The following is an 18,746-nucleotide window of genomic DNA, read 5'->3' on the forward strand; positions in this document are numbered from 1 at the left end:
CAGGAAAGATTTTCTTTAGTATTTCTTATAGATCAGTTCTGTTGGTAACTTCTTTTGTTTATCTGGAAATGTCTTCATTTTGCCATTATTAAAGTTTCACTGAATGTAGAATTCTTGGTTGACAGGTTGCTTTCTTTTAGTATTTTGACTGTGTGTCATTCCAGTATTTCCTGACCTCAGTTTTTGTGTGTGTGGTGTGTGTGTGTGTTGAAAATTCAGCCAACAGTACTGTTATTCATTGGTACATGATGTGTCATCTTTTTCCTTGCTGCTTTGAAGATTTTTCTTTTTGCCTTTATTTTTCAGCAGTTTAATTCTGATTTGGCTGGTTGTCTTGGTATCCTTCCTGTGGTCTGTTGAGCTTCTTGTATGTGTAAACTAATGTTTTCCACCGAATTTGGTAATTTTAAACACATTTCTCCAGATTTCTTTTGGCTCCTTCCCCCCGCCTTTCTAAACTCCAATTACACGTATACTGGAATGCCTAACTGCTCCACAGATCTTGAGATTCTATTTTTTTAATAATTTTTCTTTTTGTTCTTCAGGCTGAATAATTTCTGGTGATATATCTTCAAGTTTACTGATTCTGATTTTGCCTTCTGCTGTCTCAAATCCACTAATGAGCCCATCTGGTGAAATCTTCATTTCAACTTTAGAATTTTCATTTGGTTCTTTTATTTTTTAATATACATAAAATAAATGTTACTCTTTCTTTAAATTTTGAAAAAGGCATAGAGTAAGTTAACTGCCACCACAATCATGATACAGAAAAGTTCCATTACTCTCAAAAATTCTTCTTCCTGCCTCTTTATAGTCAAACTGGTTCTTTTTTTTTTTTTCGGTATGCGGGCCTCTCCCGTTGCGGAGCACAGGGTCCGGACGCACAGAATCAGCGGCCATGGCTCACGGGCCCAGCCGCTCCGCAGCATGTGGGATCCTCCCGGACTGGGGCACAAACCCGTGTCCCCTGCATCGGCAGGCGGACTCAACCACTGCGCCACCAGGGAAGCCCAAACTGGTTCTTTTATATTCTTTTTTCCTCTTTTGAAATTGTCGGTTTATTCACTTGTTCCTTAGAGTATTTTCCCTTAGTTTTTTTAATATGTTTATAATAGCTTCTTTAAAGTCTTTGCTAAATCCAACATTTGCACCCATTTGGAGTCAGTTTCTATTGACTGATTTTGTTCCTTAGTATAGGTCACATTTTTTTCCCTTATATGTCTAGTGATTTTTGGTTGAAAGCTCTACATTGTAGACAGTACGTTATAGCGTCTTTGGATCCTTTTGTTCCTTCTGAGAGTTTTTGTTTTAGAGGCACTTGCTTGGGCTTAAACTGTGACATCTTTCTGTCCTGTGGAGTGTCATCACTAATATCTCTGCTTAGTTTTGTTTGTTTGGTTAAGCCTGGCTATAGATGTGAACTAATGATTTGGACAGAGGTTTATTAGACACCTAAAGCCAGTATGACTTCTCTTTGCCACCTGGATTGTGCATGTCTCAGAACACTTTAAAAGCATAGGAAATTTGCAAGTTTCTCCAGCCTTTCAATCACTGCTGGGCTCACTAGGGTCTCTTTTCACAAATATTTTAGCAGTCAGATGGGAATGTATGGCAAGTTCCTTATCTCAACCTTTCTATGATTCTTTTGCTTACAAATTCTCCTTGTTAAATTCCTAGCTGCTCTACTATCAGCATAAAACTGTATCCTGTGGATTTGTGTTATCTCTCAGTGCCCCATAAACTAGGGGTGCGAGACAGGAAAACCTTAGGAAAGAATGCCACAAACTCCCCATTCTTACCTAATGAAGTAGAAGTTTTTGACAAGTAAACACTTTTCACCTTGTGGCCTGCCTTTGGTAGTTTTCCAGTGCCCTGAATTGGTTGTTTTTAAAATTATTTTATTCAGTTTTATACTTGTTTTCTGAGGAGGGGAAGTCCGTGACTACCTCATGCCACCATTATCAGAAGTAAAGTCCATCTTTAGTTACTCACCCAATACATTTACATGTTTTGTTGTGTTTTAAATGGGCTGTTGCCCGCCCAGTTCTATGTCTTCATGGACCATCCTGGATCATCCATTTGTTTCACCTCTTCTGTCCTCTACTCAATCTTTATATCTGTTTGATTTTGTCTCTACAATTTTATTCTTTCAGACAGGGAGACTAGACTTGACACACATCAATTGGATGCACTTGGAGATGTGTACTTTCATAAGGACATACTGGAAAGTGTCACAAGGGATCATTCATTGTACTCAGTTTTAAAGGTCTGGCAAGGCGACCAGCTGGAGAGAGATCAGGAAAATCAAGACAGACTTCTCAGGCAAGTCACAATCAGCAACAACAAAACAGTTATTGAAGAGTCAAACTATACATATAATGCATTTGGAAAAATATTTCATAACTGCACAGACCTAGATACTTCAAGACAAAGACTGGATAAGTGTGATTCATTTGAAAAGAGCTTGGAACCTACTGTAAACCTATTCAGTTGTAATAGGGGTTATGCAAGAAAAAACACAGATGAGAATTTTGGATGTGGGAGAACACCTAGTTCTTCCTATTCTAAGCATGAAAAAATTCATAATAGAGTGAAACACTGTGCAGATAGTCAGTATGGAAAAATCATCAGCAATAAACAATCTCTTATTCAATATGTGAATGTTGAAACTGGGGAGAAGATCTGTGTATGTATTGAATGTGGAAAATCTTTTCTCAAGAAGTCACAGCTCATTATACATCAAAGAATTCATACTGGAGAGAAATCTTATGGTTGTAGTGCTTGTGGGAAAGCCTTCAGTGAGAAATCACATCTCATTGTACATCAGAGGACACATACTGGGGAGAAACCTTACGAATGTTCTGAATGTGGAAAAGCCTTCTCTCAAAAATCATCCCTCATTATCCATCACAGAGTTCATTCTGGTGAAAAACCGTATGAATGTAGTGACTGTGGGAAAGCCTTCTCCCAGAAATCACCCCTCATTATACATCAGAGAATACATACTGGTGAAAAGCCATATGAATGTAATCAGTGTAGGAAGGCCTTCTCCCAGAAGTCACAGCTGATTATACATCATAGAGCTCATACTGGAGAGAAACCTTATGAGTGTACTGAATGTGGGAAAGCCTTCTGTGAGAAGTCCCACCTCATCATACATAAAAGGATTCACACTGGAGAGAAACCCTACAAATGTGCTCAGTGTGAGGACGCCTTCAGTAGAAAGTCAGAACTCATTATACATCAGATAATTCATACTGGGGAGAAACCTTACGAATGTACTGCATGTGGGAAGACTTTCTCCCGGAAGTCACAGCTCATTATACATCAGAGAACGCATACTGGAGAAAAGCCCTATAAATGCAGTGAATGTGGAAAAGCCTTCTGTCAGCAGTCACATCTCATTGGACATCAGAGGATTCACACAGGAGAAAAACCTTATGTTTGTACTGAATGTGGGAAAGCCTTCTCTCAAAAGTCTCACCTCCCAGGACATCAGCGGATTCATACAGGAGAGAAACCTTATATATGTGTTGAATGTGGCAAAGCCTTTTCCCAGAAGTCAGACCTTGTTGTACATCAGAGAATTCATACTGGGGAGAAACCTTATCAATGTGCTGTATGTGGAAAAGCCTTCATCCAGAAATCACAACTCACTGTACATCGGAGAATTCATATAGTGGTGAAATCATAAGAATGGACTAAGCATAGAAAAGCCTTCAGTATCTGTTCAAGCCTTAATAAGTACCACAAAACTCACAGATTTAATGTGTTTCTGGGCATCTTTGTTGGTACTATTTTACAAGTGAAATCATATTTCCAATGTATTTAATTTTTTTATCAAAGATAATACAAGACAATAAAAAAGTTTTGTTTATATAAATTTTCACTTTGGTATGTTAAACTTTTAAGATTTGGAACTGAATGATTAGCATAACAGAACAAATTACATATAGTCTATTTTGAAGTTACATGTTCCTGATTATACTACATAATAAGTTAGGCATGTGGTAATATTGTTAATGTTAGCCTCTCGTAATTACGGCCATACAGTAATTCCCCAAAGAGGACATGAAGAAAGCATGAGTCAAAAAGTGCCAAGACCTAGAAACTGCACTAAGGGGAGGGGACTTGACCATCAGACCCTAAAAGTATATGTAAAATTCTTCTTATAGAATGATGGAAAGATGGGTTGAAAAGGTTCAATAAATGTGGTCTTTTTGTGTTTTTTAATTTTGATAATATAAGTTGATTTGTGTCTGTGGATGGACCCAGGACCTTGGAATTGACACTGGCTTGCTCATTTCTCCCTTTTACCCTGCCCTTCTAGGAGCTTGGTGTGGTGGAAAGACATTGGTTCTGAAGTCAGATGGCCATGAGTTTTAACCCTTGTTCCCTTATTAATAGATTGTGTGACATCTATGAAGACCTTTTTAACCCTCAGTGTCTGTTTGCTCATCTGTATGTGAAATCCTGGCAGGCAGCACATTTAAAAAAAAATTTCTGATATATACATTTTAAAGTAATAACTAGAATTATGACTTACAATATTATACCAGAACATATAAGAGTTTTAGAATTTTCATGTAATGTCTGAAACATTTACATTAACATATTTCAATACAGATAACCCAAAGAAAGTTTAGTATTAGTTGTTTTTTTGTTTGTTTGGTTTTTTATACTGCAGGTTCTTATTAGACATCAGTTTTATACACAACAGTGTATAGATGTCAATCCCAATCGCCCAATTCAGCACACCACCATCCCCACCCCACCACGGTTTTCCGCCCTTGGTTTCCATACGTTTGTTCTCTAAATCTGCAGACAGCACATTCTTAGCTAATATTTATCCTATTTATCCCTCTCTCTTCTCTTGAAATAGGCTACTAATTCCAATGTGCACACATTTAAATTTGATTTACATTTAAGACACACTGCTTCTGATCTCAGATTTCCTGTCCTCTCCTTTGTCCATTTCACTGCCTTTGTGTCTGGTGATCTAACTCATGTTATATGTTAAAGAGACCTCAATTACTTTTCATTTATTTTATTTTACAAACACATACAAATTGTGATATATCTATATCGGTATCTAGTTGATTCTAATATATATAGGGAAATACTAAGGGACAAGAATAGGCAAGTCACTCATTAAGAACAAATGTTAGAGAATTGATCAGACTAAGGTTTCCCACAAAGCTGTAGTAATGTAGGCAATATAGTATTGACACAAGAGTGACAAAAATAGATGAATGAAATGACAGCCTGAGAATGAAAAAATTATATATGAGTAACTTTATGACAAAAGTGGTATTGTAATCAGAGGGGAAAAATTATCTTTTTAATAAATTGTTCTGGGTCAATTAATATAAATATGAAATGCAAAATGACAAAGTTTCCAGGTAATTATATAGGAGACTCTTCATAGCCTTAGGATAGGGAAGTATGTTTAACACTGCATGAAGAAAAGATTGATAAAATGGCTTATATTAATATTAAAATTTCTTCTGTGTTAAAAGAAGTGATTAGTTTGGAATACACTTGGATGTATCTAGCAAACTTACAGATGCAATTTCTAAACATTTTTAGGAATCTTCTAAAGATATGTTGGGGAAATATTAAGAGATGCATGCTTGGGACTTCCCTGGCAGCCCAGTGGTTAAGACTTAGCCTTCCAATGCAGGGGTGCAGCTTCAATCCGTGATTGGGGAGCTAAGATCTCACGTCTCAGGGCCAAAAAACCCAAAACATGAAACAGAAGCAATATTGTAACAAATTCAATAAAGACTTTAAAAATAGTCCACATCAAAAAAAATCTTTAAAAAAATGAGGTGCGTACTTATGTTTATTCATCGTAGCACTATTCACAACAGAAAAAAGGCAGTAAACAGCCTAAATGATTATTGATAGAAAATGTTTAAATATAGTATATCTGCACACTGGGGACCGTGCAACTCTAAAAAGGAATGAGATACGTCTTTTTGTACTCTCCAGGCATGTTCTTAAATAAAACAAGGCACAGAGAATTACAGTACACTGTCTTCTAAGAAAGACAGGTAGTGGTGGGAACAAGTGGACATATTTTCTTATATATAAGTACAGATGCTGAAAGGAAAGACCCAAATATTAATGAAAATGTTTTGCTCTAAGGTGACTGAACATGGTAGAAAGGTTAGTGATATCCCTTAGACCTCTCATGAATGTAACTTTGTTTTGTATAATTGACTTTGGAACCATGTAAATAGTATAAATAGTAACAAAACAAAGTCAAAATGAAGTGATACCTAAAAATTTAGCAAAATGAAACTAAACATGTATAGCATTGGTGGTTAACCATACCGAGAAATAATTTCAAGTAACTTTAAACTGTTTGTCTGTTTTTCCCTGGTGGGATATATCATAAGGATAAAGGAACGGCAAAGAAGGTTTTTTTCAGTAAGTGTTCTGTTACTCATAATACTGGTATTGATAATAATATTGGATACATACACATACAGAGAGAAGGAAAAAAATGAAGGAATGGATCAAATAACTACAGTAGTCCCCCCTTATCTGCGGTTTCGCTTTCTGTGTTTTCAGTTACCTGTTGTCAACCTCCATCTAAAAATGTTAAATGGAAAATTTTGTAAATACTTCGTAAATTGCACGTCATACTCAGTAGTGTGAAGTCTTTTCCTGTCCCACTCCCTGGGACATAAATCATCCCTTTGTCCAGTGTATCCTGCCTGTGAAGTCACTTAGTAGTAATTTCGTTTATCAGATCAACTGTCATGGTATCACAGTGCTTGTGTTCAAGTAACGCTTATTTTGCTTAGTAATGGCCCTGAAGCACAATAGTAGTGATGCTGGCAATTAAGATATGCCAAAGAGAGGCTGTGAAATGTTTCCTTAAAGTGAAAAGGTAAAAGTTTTTGACTTAGTAAGGAAAGAAAAAAATTGTATGCTGAGATTGCTAAGACCTATGGTAGGAACAAATCTGTGAAATTGTGAAGATGGAAGAATAATTCATGCTGGTTTTGCTGTCACACCTCAGACTTCAAAAGTTATGGCCACAGTGCATGATAAGTGCTTAAGTTAGGATGGAAAAGGCATTAAATTTGTACAAGGAGATATTTTGAGAGAGAGGCCACATTCAGATAACTTATTACAGTATATTGTTATAATTGTTTAATTTTTAGTTATTGTCTCTTATTGTGCCTAATTTGTAAATTAAACTTTATCATAGGATGTATGTATAGGAAAAAACAGAGCTCAATTTCAGGTATGCACTGCAGGTCTTGAAACATCCCCTGTGGTCAAGGGAGAACTACTGTAGTTATGAATGTCTTTAAGAACCAAAGATTTCAGGTGTATGATAAAAAATTACATACCAAAGATGTTAAGTAAAAACCTTATAATCCTAAATTTGTTTTTCTCCCTAGAGTTATTGAGATATAGTTGACATAGCATTGTGTAAGTTTAAGGTGTACAAAGTGATAATTTGATACATGCAATATATATTTATAATGTCACATTTACCACAATATGGTTAGTCAACACCTTCATCACCTCACATAGTTATTTTATTTTTGTGGTGAGATCATTTAAGATTTACTCTCAGCAACTTTCAAGTATATGATACAGTATTGTTAGCTGTAGTCACCATACTATACATTATGTCCCCAGAACTTATTATATAACTGGAAGTGTGTACCATTTGACCAACATCTCATTTTCCCTGGCCCTCAGCCCCTGGCAGCCACCAAACTACTCTCAATTACTATAAGTTTAGCATTTCCATATTTTATATATGTGGGGTCATTGAGTATTTATATTTCTCTATCTGACTTTACTTACCATAACGCCCTCAGGGTCCATCCATGTTGTCACAAACGGCAGGATTTCCTTTTTTTCCCCTAGTTTTATTGAGATAACTGACATATAACAAACATTGTATAAGTTTAAGGTATACAGCATAATGATATGCATATATTGTGAAATGATTGCCACTATAAACTTAGCTAACATCCATCACTTCCTATAGCTACAGGTTTTTTCCTGTGCTAAGAACTTTCAAGATTTACTCTGTTAGCAACTTGCAAACATATGATGCAGTATTGTTAACTATAACCACCGTGCTGTACAGGAATTCCTTCATTTTTTATAGGTGAATTATATATATATATATATATTAGTCATATGTAGTTTTAAAAAATATATTTATTTTTGGCTGCATTGGGTCTTGGTGGCTGTGCACGGGCTTTCTCTAGCTGTGGTGAGCAGGGGCTACTCTTTGTTGTGGTGCAGGGGCTTCCTTGTTGCGGTGGCTTCTCTTGTGGAGCACAGGCTCTAGGCGCACGGGCTCAGTACTTGTGGCTTGTGGGCTCTAGAGCGCAGGCTTAATAGTTGTGGCGCATGGGCTTAGTTGCTCCGTGGCATGTGGGATCTTCCTGGACCAGGGCTTGAACGCGTGTCCCCTGCATTGGCAGGCAGATTCACCACTGTGCCACCAGGGAAGTCCTGTCATGTAGTTGTAAAAATGACTATTGTGATTAATGCTGCAGTGAACATGGGGGTGTAGATATCTCTTCAAGTAGTGATTTCACTTCCTTTTGATATATATGCCCACAAGCAGGACTTTTTTAGAAACCTCCATATGTTTTCCATAATAGCTGTGCTGATTTACATTCATACCAGTAGTGTATAGGGTTCCCCTTTCTCTGCATCGTTGCCAACATGTTATGTCTTTTTGATAATAGCCATTCTAACAGGTATGAGGTTAGAATGGTTTTGATTTGCTCTTTTCTGATGATTAGTGATGTTGAGCACCTTTTCATATACCTGTTGACCATTTGGATGTCTTCTTTGGAAAAATGCCTATTCAATTTCTCTGCCCATTTTATAATCAGATTGTTTCTTTGCTATTGAGTTGTATGAGTTCCTTATATATTTTGGATATTAACCTCTTACCAGATCAATGATTTGCAGGTATTTCCCCCTCTTCCATAGGTTGTCTTTTCATTTTGTTGATTATTTCCTTTTCCTTTCAGAAGCCTTTTAATTAATTAATTTATTTAGATTTCTAATTATTTTTATTTAAAAAATTCTTTATACATCTTTATTGGAGTATAACTGCTTCACAATGCTGTGTTAGTTTCTGTTGTACAACAAAGTGAATCAACCATATGCATACATATATCCCCATATCCCCTCCCTCTTGAGCCTCCCTCCCACCCTCCCTATCCTACCCCTCTAGGTCATCACAGAGCACAGAGCTGATCTTTGTGCTATGCTGCTGCTTCCCACTAGCTATCTGTTTTACATTTGGTAGTGTATATATGTCAGTGCTACTCTCACTTAACCCCAGCTTCCCCTCCCCTGCCACCCATGTCCTCAAGTCCATTCTCTATGTCTGTGTCTTTATTCCTGCCCTGCCGTCAGCTTCATTAGTACCATTTTTTTTTAGATTCCATATATATGCATTAGCATACAGTATTAGTTTTTCTCTTTCTGACTTACTTCACTCTGTATGACATATACAATGGAATATTACTCAGCCATAAAAAGAAACGAAATTGAGTTACTTGTAGTCAGAAGCTTTTTAGTTTGATGTAGTTCCACTTGCTTATTTTGTTTTTATTTCCTCTGCTTTCGGTGTCATATCCAAAAAAAATCATTGCCAAGACCAATGTCAAGGAGCTTTTCCCCTGTTTTCTTCTAGGAGTTATATGGTTTCAGGTAAATTTAGTCTTTAATCCATTTTGAGATAACTTTTGTGAGTAGTGTAAGGTAGGGGTCTAGTTTCATTCTTTTGAATGTGGATACCCAGTTTTCCCAGCACCATTTAATGAAGAGATTATCCTTTCTCCATTGTGTGTTCTTGATGAAGATTAGCTGACTGTATATGTATGGGTTTATGTCTGGGCTCTCTATTCTGTTCCGCTAGTTTATGTGTCTGTTTTTATGGCAGTACCATTTTGTTGATTACTATAGATTTGTAATATAGTTTGACATCAGGAAATATGTTGCCTCCAGCTTTGTTCTTCTTTTTCAGTATTGCTTTGGCTATTCAGTGTCTTTGTTGTTCCCGATGAATTCTAGGATTGTTTTTTCTATGTCTGTGAAAAATGCCAATGGAATTTTAATAGTGGGTGCATTGAAACTACAGATTGTTTTGCTACTATAGACATTTTAGCAATATTAAATTTTCCAAACTATTAACACAGATTATCTTTTCATTTATTTGTGTCCTTCAGTTTTTTAAATTGGTATCGTATAGTTTTCAGTTTAGTTTGAGTTTATACCTAAGTATTTTATTGTTTTTGATGCTGTTGTAAATGGGATTTCTTTTTTTGGCCATGCTGTGTGGTTTGCAGGATCTTAGTTCCCTGACCAGGGATCGAACCCAGGCCCTCAGCAGTGAAAGCACTAAGTTCTAACCACTGGACTGCCAGGGAATTCCCTGGGATTGTTTTCTTACTTTCTCTTTCCAATAGTTCATTGTTTATATATAGATGAATAACTGATTTTTGCATATTGATTTTGTATCCTCTAACTTTCCTGAATTTGTTTATTATTTTAACAAGTTTTTTGGTAGTCTCTAGTTTTCTGTGCAAGCATACTTTGCTTTATCATGCTTCACTTTATTATGTTTGGCAGATGTTGTGTTTTTTACAAACCAAAGGTTTGTGGCAAGCCTGTGTTGAGCAAATCTATTGGTGCCATTTTTTCAACAGCATTTGATCACTTTTTGTCTCTGTGTCACATTTTGGTAATTCTTGCAGAATTAGAAGTGGAGCCTGAAGATGTGACTGAGGTGCTACAATCTCATGATAAAACTGTAACGGATGAGGAGTTGCTTCTTATGAATGAGCAAAAAAAGTGGTTTCTTGAGATGGAATCTACTCCTGGTGAAGATGTTGTGAAGATTGTTGAAATGACAGCAAAGGAGTTAGAATATTACTTAAACTTAGTTGATAAAGCAGTGGCAGGGTTTGAGAGGATTAACTGCAATTTTGAAAGAAGTTCTGTGGGTAAAATGCTATCAAACATTGCATGCTACAGAGAAATCATACGTGAAGGAAGAGTCAATTAATGTGGCAAACTTTACTGTTGTCTTATTTTAAGAAATTGCCACAGTAACCCCGACCTCCAGCAGCCACCACTGATCAGTCAGCAGCCATCAACATTGAGGCAAGACTCTCCATCAGCAAAAAGTAAGACTCGCTGAAAGCTCAAATGGTGGTTAGCATTATTTAACAATAAGTTGTTTTTAAATTAAAGTATTACATGCTTTTAGATATAATGCTATTACAATACTTAATAGACTACAGTATATATATATATATATATATATATATATATATATATATTTTACATCTTTATTGGAGTATAATTGCTTTATAATGGTGTGCTAGTTTCTGCTTTATAATAAAGTGAATCAGTTATACATATACATATGTTCCCATATCTCTTCCCTCTTGCATCTCCTTCCCTCCCACCCTCCCTATCCCACCCCTCTAGTGTGTTAGCATACGGTATTTGTCTTTCTCTTTCTGACTTACTTCACTCTGTATGACGGACTCTAGGTCCATCCACCTCATTACAAATAGCTCAACTTCGTTTCTTTTTATGGCTGAGTAATATTCCCCATTGTATATGTGCCACATCTTCTTTATCCATTCATCCGATGATGGACACTTAGGTTGTTTTCATCTCCTGGCTATTGTAAATAGAGCTGCAATTAACATTCTGGTACATGACTCTATTTTTAACATAGCTTTTATATGTACTAGGAAACCAAAACATTTGTGCAACTCACTTTATTGCGCTCTTCACTTTATTGCAATGGCCTGGAACTTTACCCCCAATATCTCTGAGGTATGCCTGTATATAAGGTCATATCATCTGCAAACAGAGACACTTTTACTTTTTACTTTTCAATTTGGATGGCTTTTTTCTTTTTTTTTGACTAATTGCACTGGCTAGTACTTCTAGTACTATGTTCAATAGAAGTGTCAAGAGTGGGCACATATCTGTGAGCTTTTCAGTTTTACTTCTGTTATTGATTTCTTGTTTCATACCACTGTGGTCAGAAAAGATACTTGATATGGTTTCGCTCTTCATAAATATGCTATGACTTGTTCTGTGATCTATCTTATGATTTATCCTGGAGGATGTCCTGTGTGCCATTGGGAAGAATGTGTATTCCTTTGCTGTTGAATGAAATGTTGTGTATGTGTCCATTTGATTTAAAATATAGTTCAAGTTCCTTTGTTGATTTTCTGTCTGGATGATCTATCCATTGTTGAAAGTGGGGTATTGAAGTCCTCTACTATTACTGTAGTTTTATTTCTCTCTTTAGACCTGTTAGTATTTGCCTAATATTTAGGTAGTCCGATGCTGGGTGCGTATATATTTATAATATTGTATTATCTTGATTAATTGATCCTTTTATCATTATATAATGAGCTTTTTTGTCTCTGTTTCAGTTTTTAACTTATAGTATATTTTCTCTAATATAAATATAGCTATGCTTGATCTCTTTTGGTTTCCATTTGCTTGGAATATCTTTTCCCATTCTGTAACCTTGAACCTATACATGTTCCTAAAGCTGAAGTGAGTCTCTTGTAGGTAGCATATTGTTGGGTCTTGTTTTGTTGTTGTTTTTTAAATCTATTCAGCCACTCTATGCCTTTTGACTGGATAATTTAATCAATTTAAAGTAATTGTTGATCAGCAAAGATTTATTGATGCCATCTTATTGTTTCCTGACTGTCTTGTATTTCTATTTTTGTTTTCTTCCTCTCTTGCTGTCTTCCTTTGTTAATTGATGATTTTCCTTAGAAGTGTTCTTTGATTCCCGTCTCTTTTTCTTTTGTGTATCTACTATAGGTTTTTGTTGTGATTATCATGAGGCTCACATAAAATATCTTATTCTGTTGTAAGCTGATGATAACCTGATTGCATACAAAACTACCCTTCACTCCCCCTCATTTTATGTTTTTAATGTAACAATTTATGTCTTTTTATTTGTATATCCATTAACAAGTTATTTTGGCTACAGTTATTTTTAATACTTTTATCTTTTTTAACCTTTCTACTGGAGTTAAGTGGTTAATACACCATTGTATGATAGTATTAGAATATTCTGAATTTGACTATGTACTTACCTTTACAACTGTGTTTTATATTTTCGTGTTACTAGCTAGTATCCTTTCATTTCAGCTTAAAGAATTCCTTTTGGCATTTCTTGTAAAGCTGGTATAGTGGTGATGAACCTCCTCAGTTTTTGCTGTCTGGGAAAGTCTTTATCTCCCCTTCATTTCTGAAAGGCAGCTTTGACAGGTGCCTCTTGTTTAGGACCTTGATCCATTTTGAGGTAATTTTGTATATGGTGTTAGATAAGGGTACGAATTCATCCTTTTGCATGTGGCTATCCAGTTTTCCCAACGCTCTTTATCGAAAAAGACTGTTCTTTCCCCTTTTAATGGTCTTGGCATCTTTGTTGAGATCATTTGACCATATACGCAAGGGTTTATTTCTGTCCTCTCTATTCTATTACATTGGTTTATATGTCTATTCTTATGCCAATACCACACTCTTTTGATTACAGTAGCTTTGTAATAAGTTTTGAAATCAGGGTGTGTTAGACTTACAACATTGTTTTTCTTTTGAAGATTGTTTTGGTTATACAGGGTTTCCTGAGGTTACATATAAATTTTAGGATGGATTTTTCTATTTCAGCAAAAAGCATTATTGGAGTTTTGATGGAAATTACATTGAATCTGTAGACCACTTTGGATGATATTTACATCTTAACAGTATTAAATCTTCTAGTCCATGAATATGAGATTTCTTTCCGTTTGTGTGTTTCTTTAATTTCTTTCAGCAATGTTTTGTAGTTTTCAGTGTACAAGTCTTTTGTCTCCTTGATTAACTTTAGTCCCGTGTATTTTATTCTTTTTCTTGCTATTATAAATGAAATTGTTTTCTTAATTTTATTCCTGTTTTCATACGTAAATGTTGTGCAGTCACTCAAACTGTTCAATTATCTGTCTATTTTATGCCCACATAAGATCATGGAAATTCTCTATATTCAGATGTTTTATTCATACAGTTCAAATCAAAATAAAATTCCCATAACTATCCTTGTACCTTTAAAAATCTAGAATCCTGAGCTTGGTGGTAAGAACATAACCTCACGTCTTCATAAAACCCATCGAGAGAGAAGACTTAAAATCCTTCTGGGAAAACACTCCCAACCCCAAAATAATCTCAGATAGGCAGTAGAACACAGTGATCTTCTAAAATGAGGGGAGACAAATTCACATTTTGTATAATATACACTACAATCAGTAATGCAATTAGTGACCATAAGCTTTCCAATGTACAATTTATTCAAAAATCTGAAATGTTCAGTGGATAAGGAGACAGTTACATGCTAGAAAGATGTAATATTTTTTGCATGGTTTAATTAAAATATAAAGCTATTTGTCCAAATAAAAGCCATATTCATTATGTACTTGTTTTTTTTATTGTAAAGGTCACTGGTACATGTATAGTCTGGACGTGCTGGTAGTATCAAAGTCAGTGCCTCTTCCCATGGCAATAACAATGCATTTAACATCAACTCATGGGTTAAATCTGGAAATGACTTCATAGCATTACTTTGGCTAGCACAACAATTTTAGACAACACTCAGATAAATATAGGTACTTGAAATGTGAAGCATTTATCTATGCAACTTAAATTGTGGTTGAAAACTATCAAATGAAAACTGAAAATAAAAGCACTTTACAGTAGAAAAGTTTTGTAAAGATAGGGTACTTTTTAAAGTCTTTATATCACATTGTTAGCAAATTTTGTTTTTAACACTATTATGGAATAGCCTACTTGTGTTAACAGATTTTTGAAATAAGAAAATAGTCAAGTGTGCCACGGGGTTTTCTAAAAATCAAGCAACACACACTTATATATACAGTATCACTCAGTACCTGCAAAATGAATGTGAAGATTACAGGTCTAATCTCTTATTCTACAATAATAAGCAACAGAAACAACATCCTACCAGTGAAGGCAGAAAGTCGGACTTAGAAGAATCTAATCTCAATTGACTTTAAAGCATTCATATAAGAAATAAATGCATATTGCACAATGAGAAAAAATGTTCCTCCAAGCAACTCAGTTCCAGCTGGGGGACAACACAGCACTAGCCTGCACCTAACAACAATCTCAGAAGAGCACATGTTCTTTTCTGGAAGTGATAAAGGTATGAAAACATAGAAATGTCTGCCACATGAAGAGTTATAAAGAAAAAATACAAACCCAAACTTAGATGTAAAGCAAATAAAACTAAATGTTGAAAGATCAAAAAATGCTGAATAACTGTCTTCTGTGAGAGCTGAAAGTTTTTGTTGACACAAAAGTATTTACGTACAACTAAGCCTTGCTGGTTAAATATCTGAGGCATATCTGGCCTTGAACACTTTCTTTATATGCTGGAGTTGTACACAAGTTTTCTCAGTTATTTAAAATAAATAAATGAAAAACCCCACTTCTCAGCAGCTGCATTAACATGAAACAATGACCTCGATACAAGGGAAAAAAAAGAAAAACAAAATGAAACAGAAATCCTAGATAAGTAGGCAATTGGCAGCATATCCAAAAATGATAGCCTCCAAGGACACTTCCCAGTTTCCAGTGACTTTCAGTTATGGTCCATGGGATTACAAATATGTGCAATTCCATTACTTGCTGCTTTTTATTTAATTTGGAAAGTTTGCTTATGACTCTGATCAAGTCCCCATTTTCATCCTTTAACCTCTGGTTGTCTGCTTTTAGATCTGTTAACATTTTGAGCTCTTCTTTCACTTGAGATATTCTTTTTAGAGCTCTCTGTCCCCTTTTTTCCCAACTTCCAATAGTGACCTATGTGCAAATCTTTCTTGTCTCTGGGTGGCCTTTTCCAGTTGCAGTTTGAGATCTGTCAGTTTCATATATGTGTCATGTAGCTATGCTTTCAGCTTTTCATTTTCAGTTCGAATTTGTTCCTAAAGCTTTTTAAAGTCAGGTGAGTCATCCTTTTCTAGCCTGCTACTGTAAGTCTTTCTTTTTTTTTAAGTAACTGTATGATCCAGAGCAACCCAGCAAGGAATTAATACCAATCACTAGATGACATAGAACTTGTTTCACATCTAGAAATGAAATCCACCTAAGTTTCTTTCTTATTGGATCTCCCATCTGTATGTGATTGTTGTTCTTTTTCATTTTCATCTCTATCTTGTGTCCAAAATGAAACTCCTGTAGATCTTCTTTTCTCTCTTGGTCACTGTTGCTCTCTGATTGATTTAGGGTATGCTTTATTTTCTCCTTTTTCTTCTCTCTTTTCTCCCTCTTTTTCATTTTCTTTTGTTAATCTTCTGGAATATGCAGAAGTTATACCTACAAGATTGTTTGGCCTGTTTAGATTACTTGAATCGTAGAGTGAACTGTTCATGGTAGAAAGTGAACAGGACGCCCTCGCCCCCCACCCCGAGGTTTGTGGTGCCGGGTGACTCTGGTCGCTGGGCCTGCTTGCTCTGCAGGCCACGTGCTGTGCTTCCACCTCCCGCTCCTTCGCAGCTGCCCCAGCTCAGGGCCAGGGCCACATGGTGAGTGAGGCGGGGTCTGGGGAAGGCAGCGCTGCCCAGGGACGCTGGGTCATCCTAGTTGTGGGAGGGGGTGCTCAGGAAGCAGGGGCCCGCGGGTCCCCAGGTGCGGTGGGGGAAGTGGGTACAGCACGGACACTATCTGGTGGGTCAAGCAAGGAGGCCACCATCTTCAGGGTGGAGGTCGTGCAGCAAGGCGTGGCCCTGGAGGAGGGAGAGGTGGTGGGGATCCGGGAAGAGTTAGGGCTGCTGGTGGAGGACATCTTGCAAGTGGTGGAGGTGGTGGCGGAGGAGGAGCAGGAGGAGATGCAGGTGGAGGAGCGGGAGGAGAAGCCCCAGGAGCAGGGGCAGGAAGAGCCAGAGCTGGGACCAACGACTGCCCGGCCCCTGCTGGAGGCACTGGGGGCCCTGCAGTTAGAGCTGAGCACTCTGAATGCCCAAGCCAGCAGGGCAAGCGCAAGATCAGTCAGAGGTGGAATCCTCAGTTGGATCGCAGAAGGGCCATCATCCAGGGCATTCCTGGCTTAAGGGCCAGAGCCATTATGAACCACTCCCAGATATTGGCCATGATCAGTGACCAAGATGAAGACATGCTCAGCTGCATGATCAGTTTAGAGGTGCAGGAACTGGGCCATCCCAGGCACCACTGCAGGTTGATGTTTTTCTTTCGGAACAACCCCTGCTTCTGGAATGACATGATCATTAAGGAGTATCACCTTAGCATTGCTGGATATAGGGCGTCTCATTCCACTCCCGTCCAGTGGTTCTGGGATTATGAATGAGGAGCCTCCAACTGCAGGCAGGACACCACCAGCCTTAACTTCCTCAACTGGTTGTCTGACCACAACTGCCCAGGGTCTAACAGGATTGCTGAGATCATCAGCAAGGAACTGTAGCCCAATCCCCTGTGCTACTACCCCAGGGAGGAAGGCCCCACCAGGACAGACCCGGAGATGAAGGTGCCAGGGGAGCCTTAGAGTTTGGCCAAATAGCACAAGAGGCAGGAGGCGTCTACAGATGTGGGAGATGCATGGATGTATCTACCTACGCAGTTCTGGTGCCCAGGGGAGAAACGAGGAAAGGATGGTCAGTGAAGGTTCCAGAGAGCTGGGCCCCACATGTGGGGAATGATGCCCAGAGAGACATAAACAAGCTAACAAGTTACAAAAAAAAAAAAAAAAAAAAAACTGGAGTGGTTGAACTTGAAGTCAGTTCTTGTCTGTAAGGCTGATAAATTTTTTTTTTCTTTTCCGTTATGGTTTATTAGAGGATATTGAATATAGTTCCCTGTGCAATACAGTAGAACCTTGTTGTTTATCCATTCTATATATAGTAGTTTGCATCTGCTAATCGCAAACTCTCACTCCATCCCTCCCCACCCCTTCACCCCCCCTTGGCAACCACAACTCTGTTCTCTATGTCTGTAACTCTGTTTCTGTTTCATAGATAAGTTCATTTGTGTCATATTTTAGATTCTACATATAAGTGATGTCGTATGGTATCTGTCTTTCTCTTTCTGACTTACTTTACCTAGTATGATAATCTCTAGTTGCATCCATGTTGCTGCAAATGGCATTATTTCATTCTTTTTTATGGCTGAGTAGTATTTCATTGTGTGTGTGTGTGTGTATATATATATATATATTTATATTTATATTTATATATATATCACATCTTCTTTATCCATTCATCTGTCAGTGGACATTTAGGTTGTTTCCCTGTCTTGGCTATTGTAAATAATGCTGCTATGAACATAGGGGTGCATGTATCTTTTCGAATTATAGTTTTGTCTAGGTATATCCCCAGGAATGGGATTGCTGGATCATATGACAACTCTATTTTTAGTTTTTTGAGGAACCTCCATGCTGTTTTCCATAGTGGGTGCACCAATTTACATCAGCAATGGTGTAAGAGGGTTCCCTTTTCTCCACACCCTTTCCAGCATTTATTACTTGTAGACTTTTTAATCACAGCCATTCTGATTGGTGTGAGGTGGTGCCTCATTGTAATTTTTTTTTTTTTTTTTGGGTACATGGGCCTCTCACCGTTGCGGCCTCTCCCGCTGCGGAGCACAGGCCCCGGACGCGCAGGCCCAGCGGCCATGGCCCACGGGCCCAG

The 18,746-nt window shown here is 37.3% G+C and overlaps 2 protein-coding genes and 1 pseudogene across 2 annotated transcripts in view; 2 read left to right on the plus strand and 1 right to left on the minus strand.

Moving 5' to 3' along the window:
* LOC103077406 (zinc finger protein 300) overlaps positions 1–3,694 on the plus strand; it is an 11,273-nt gene extending 7,579 nt beyond the window's left edge. The window contains exon 4 of the mRNA XM_007448038.1: positions 2,158–3,694. Coding sequence (XP_007448100.1) covers positions 2,158–3,694 — 1,537 coding nt within the window. The remainder of the gene's footprint in view (positions 1–2,157) is intronic.
* A 2,151-nt stretch (positions 3,695–5,845) lies between these two features.
* Positions 5,846–18,746, minus strand: part of LOC103085026 (protein phosphatase 1 regulatory subunit 12A-like) — a 13,717-nt pseudogene continuing 816 nt past the window's right edge.
* On the plus strand, positions 16,629–17,156 carry LOC103083370 (testis-specific Y-encoded protein 1-like). The gene has a single exon (XM_007448059.1). It carries the CDS (start codon positions 16,629–16,631, stop codon positions 17,154–17,156), a length of 528 nt encoding a protein of 175 aa, XP_007448121.1.

The sequence above is a fragment of the Lipotes vexillifer genome, unplaced genomic scaffold (genome assembly GCF_000442215.2).
Source record: "Lipotes vexillifer unplaced genomic scaffold, Lipotes_vexillifer_v1.1 scaffold121, whole genome shotgun sequence".
Classification (NCBI taxonomy): domain Eukaryota; kingdom Metazoa; phylum Chordata; class Mammalia; order Artiodactyla; family Lipotidae; genus Lipotes; species Lipotes vexillifer.

Bases quoted from the DNA above. Each gene is read 5' to 3' on its own strand.
- LOC103083370 (XM_007448059.1), top strand. From the start codon at position 16,629: ATGGTGAGTGAGGCGGGGTCTGGGGAAGGCAGCGCTGCCCAGGGACGC.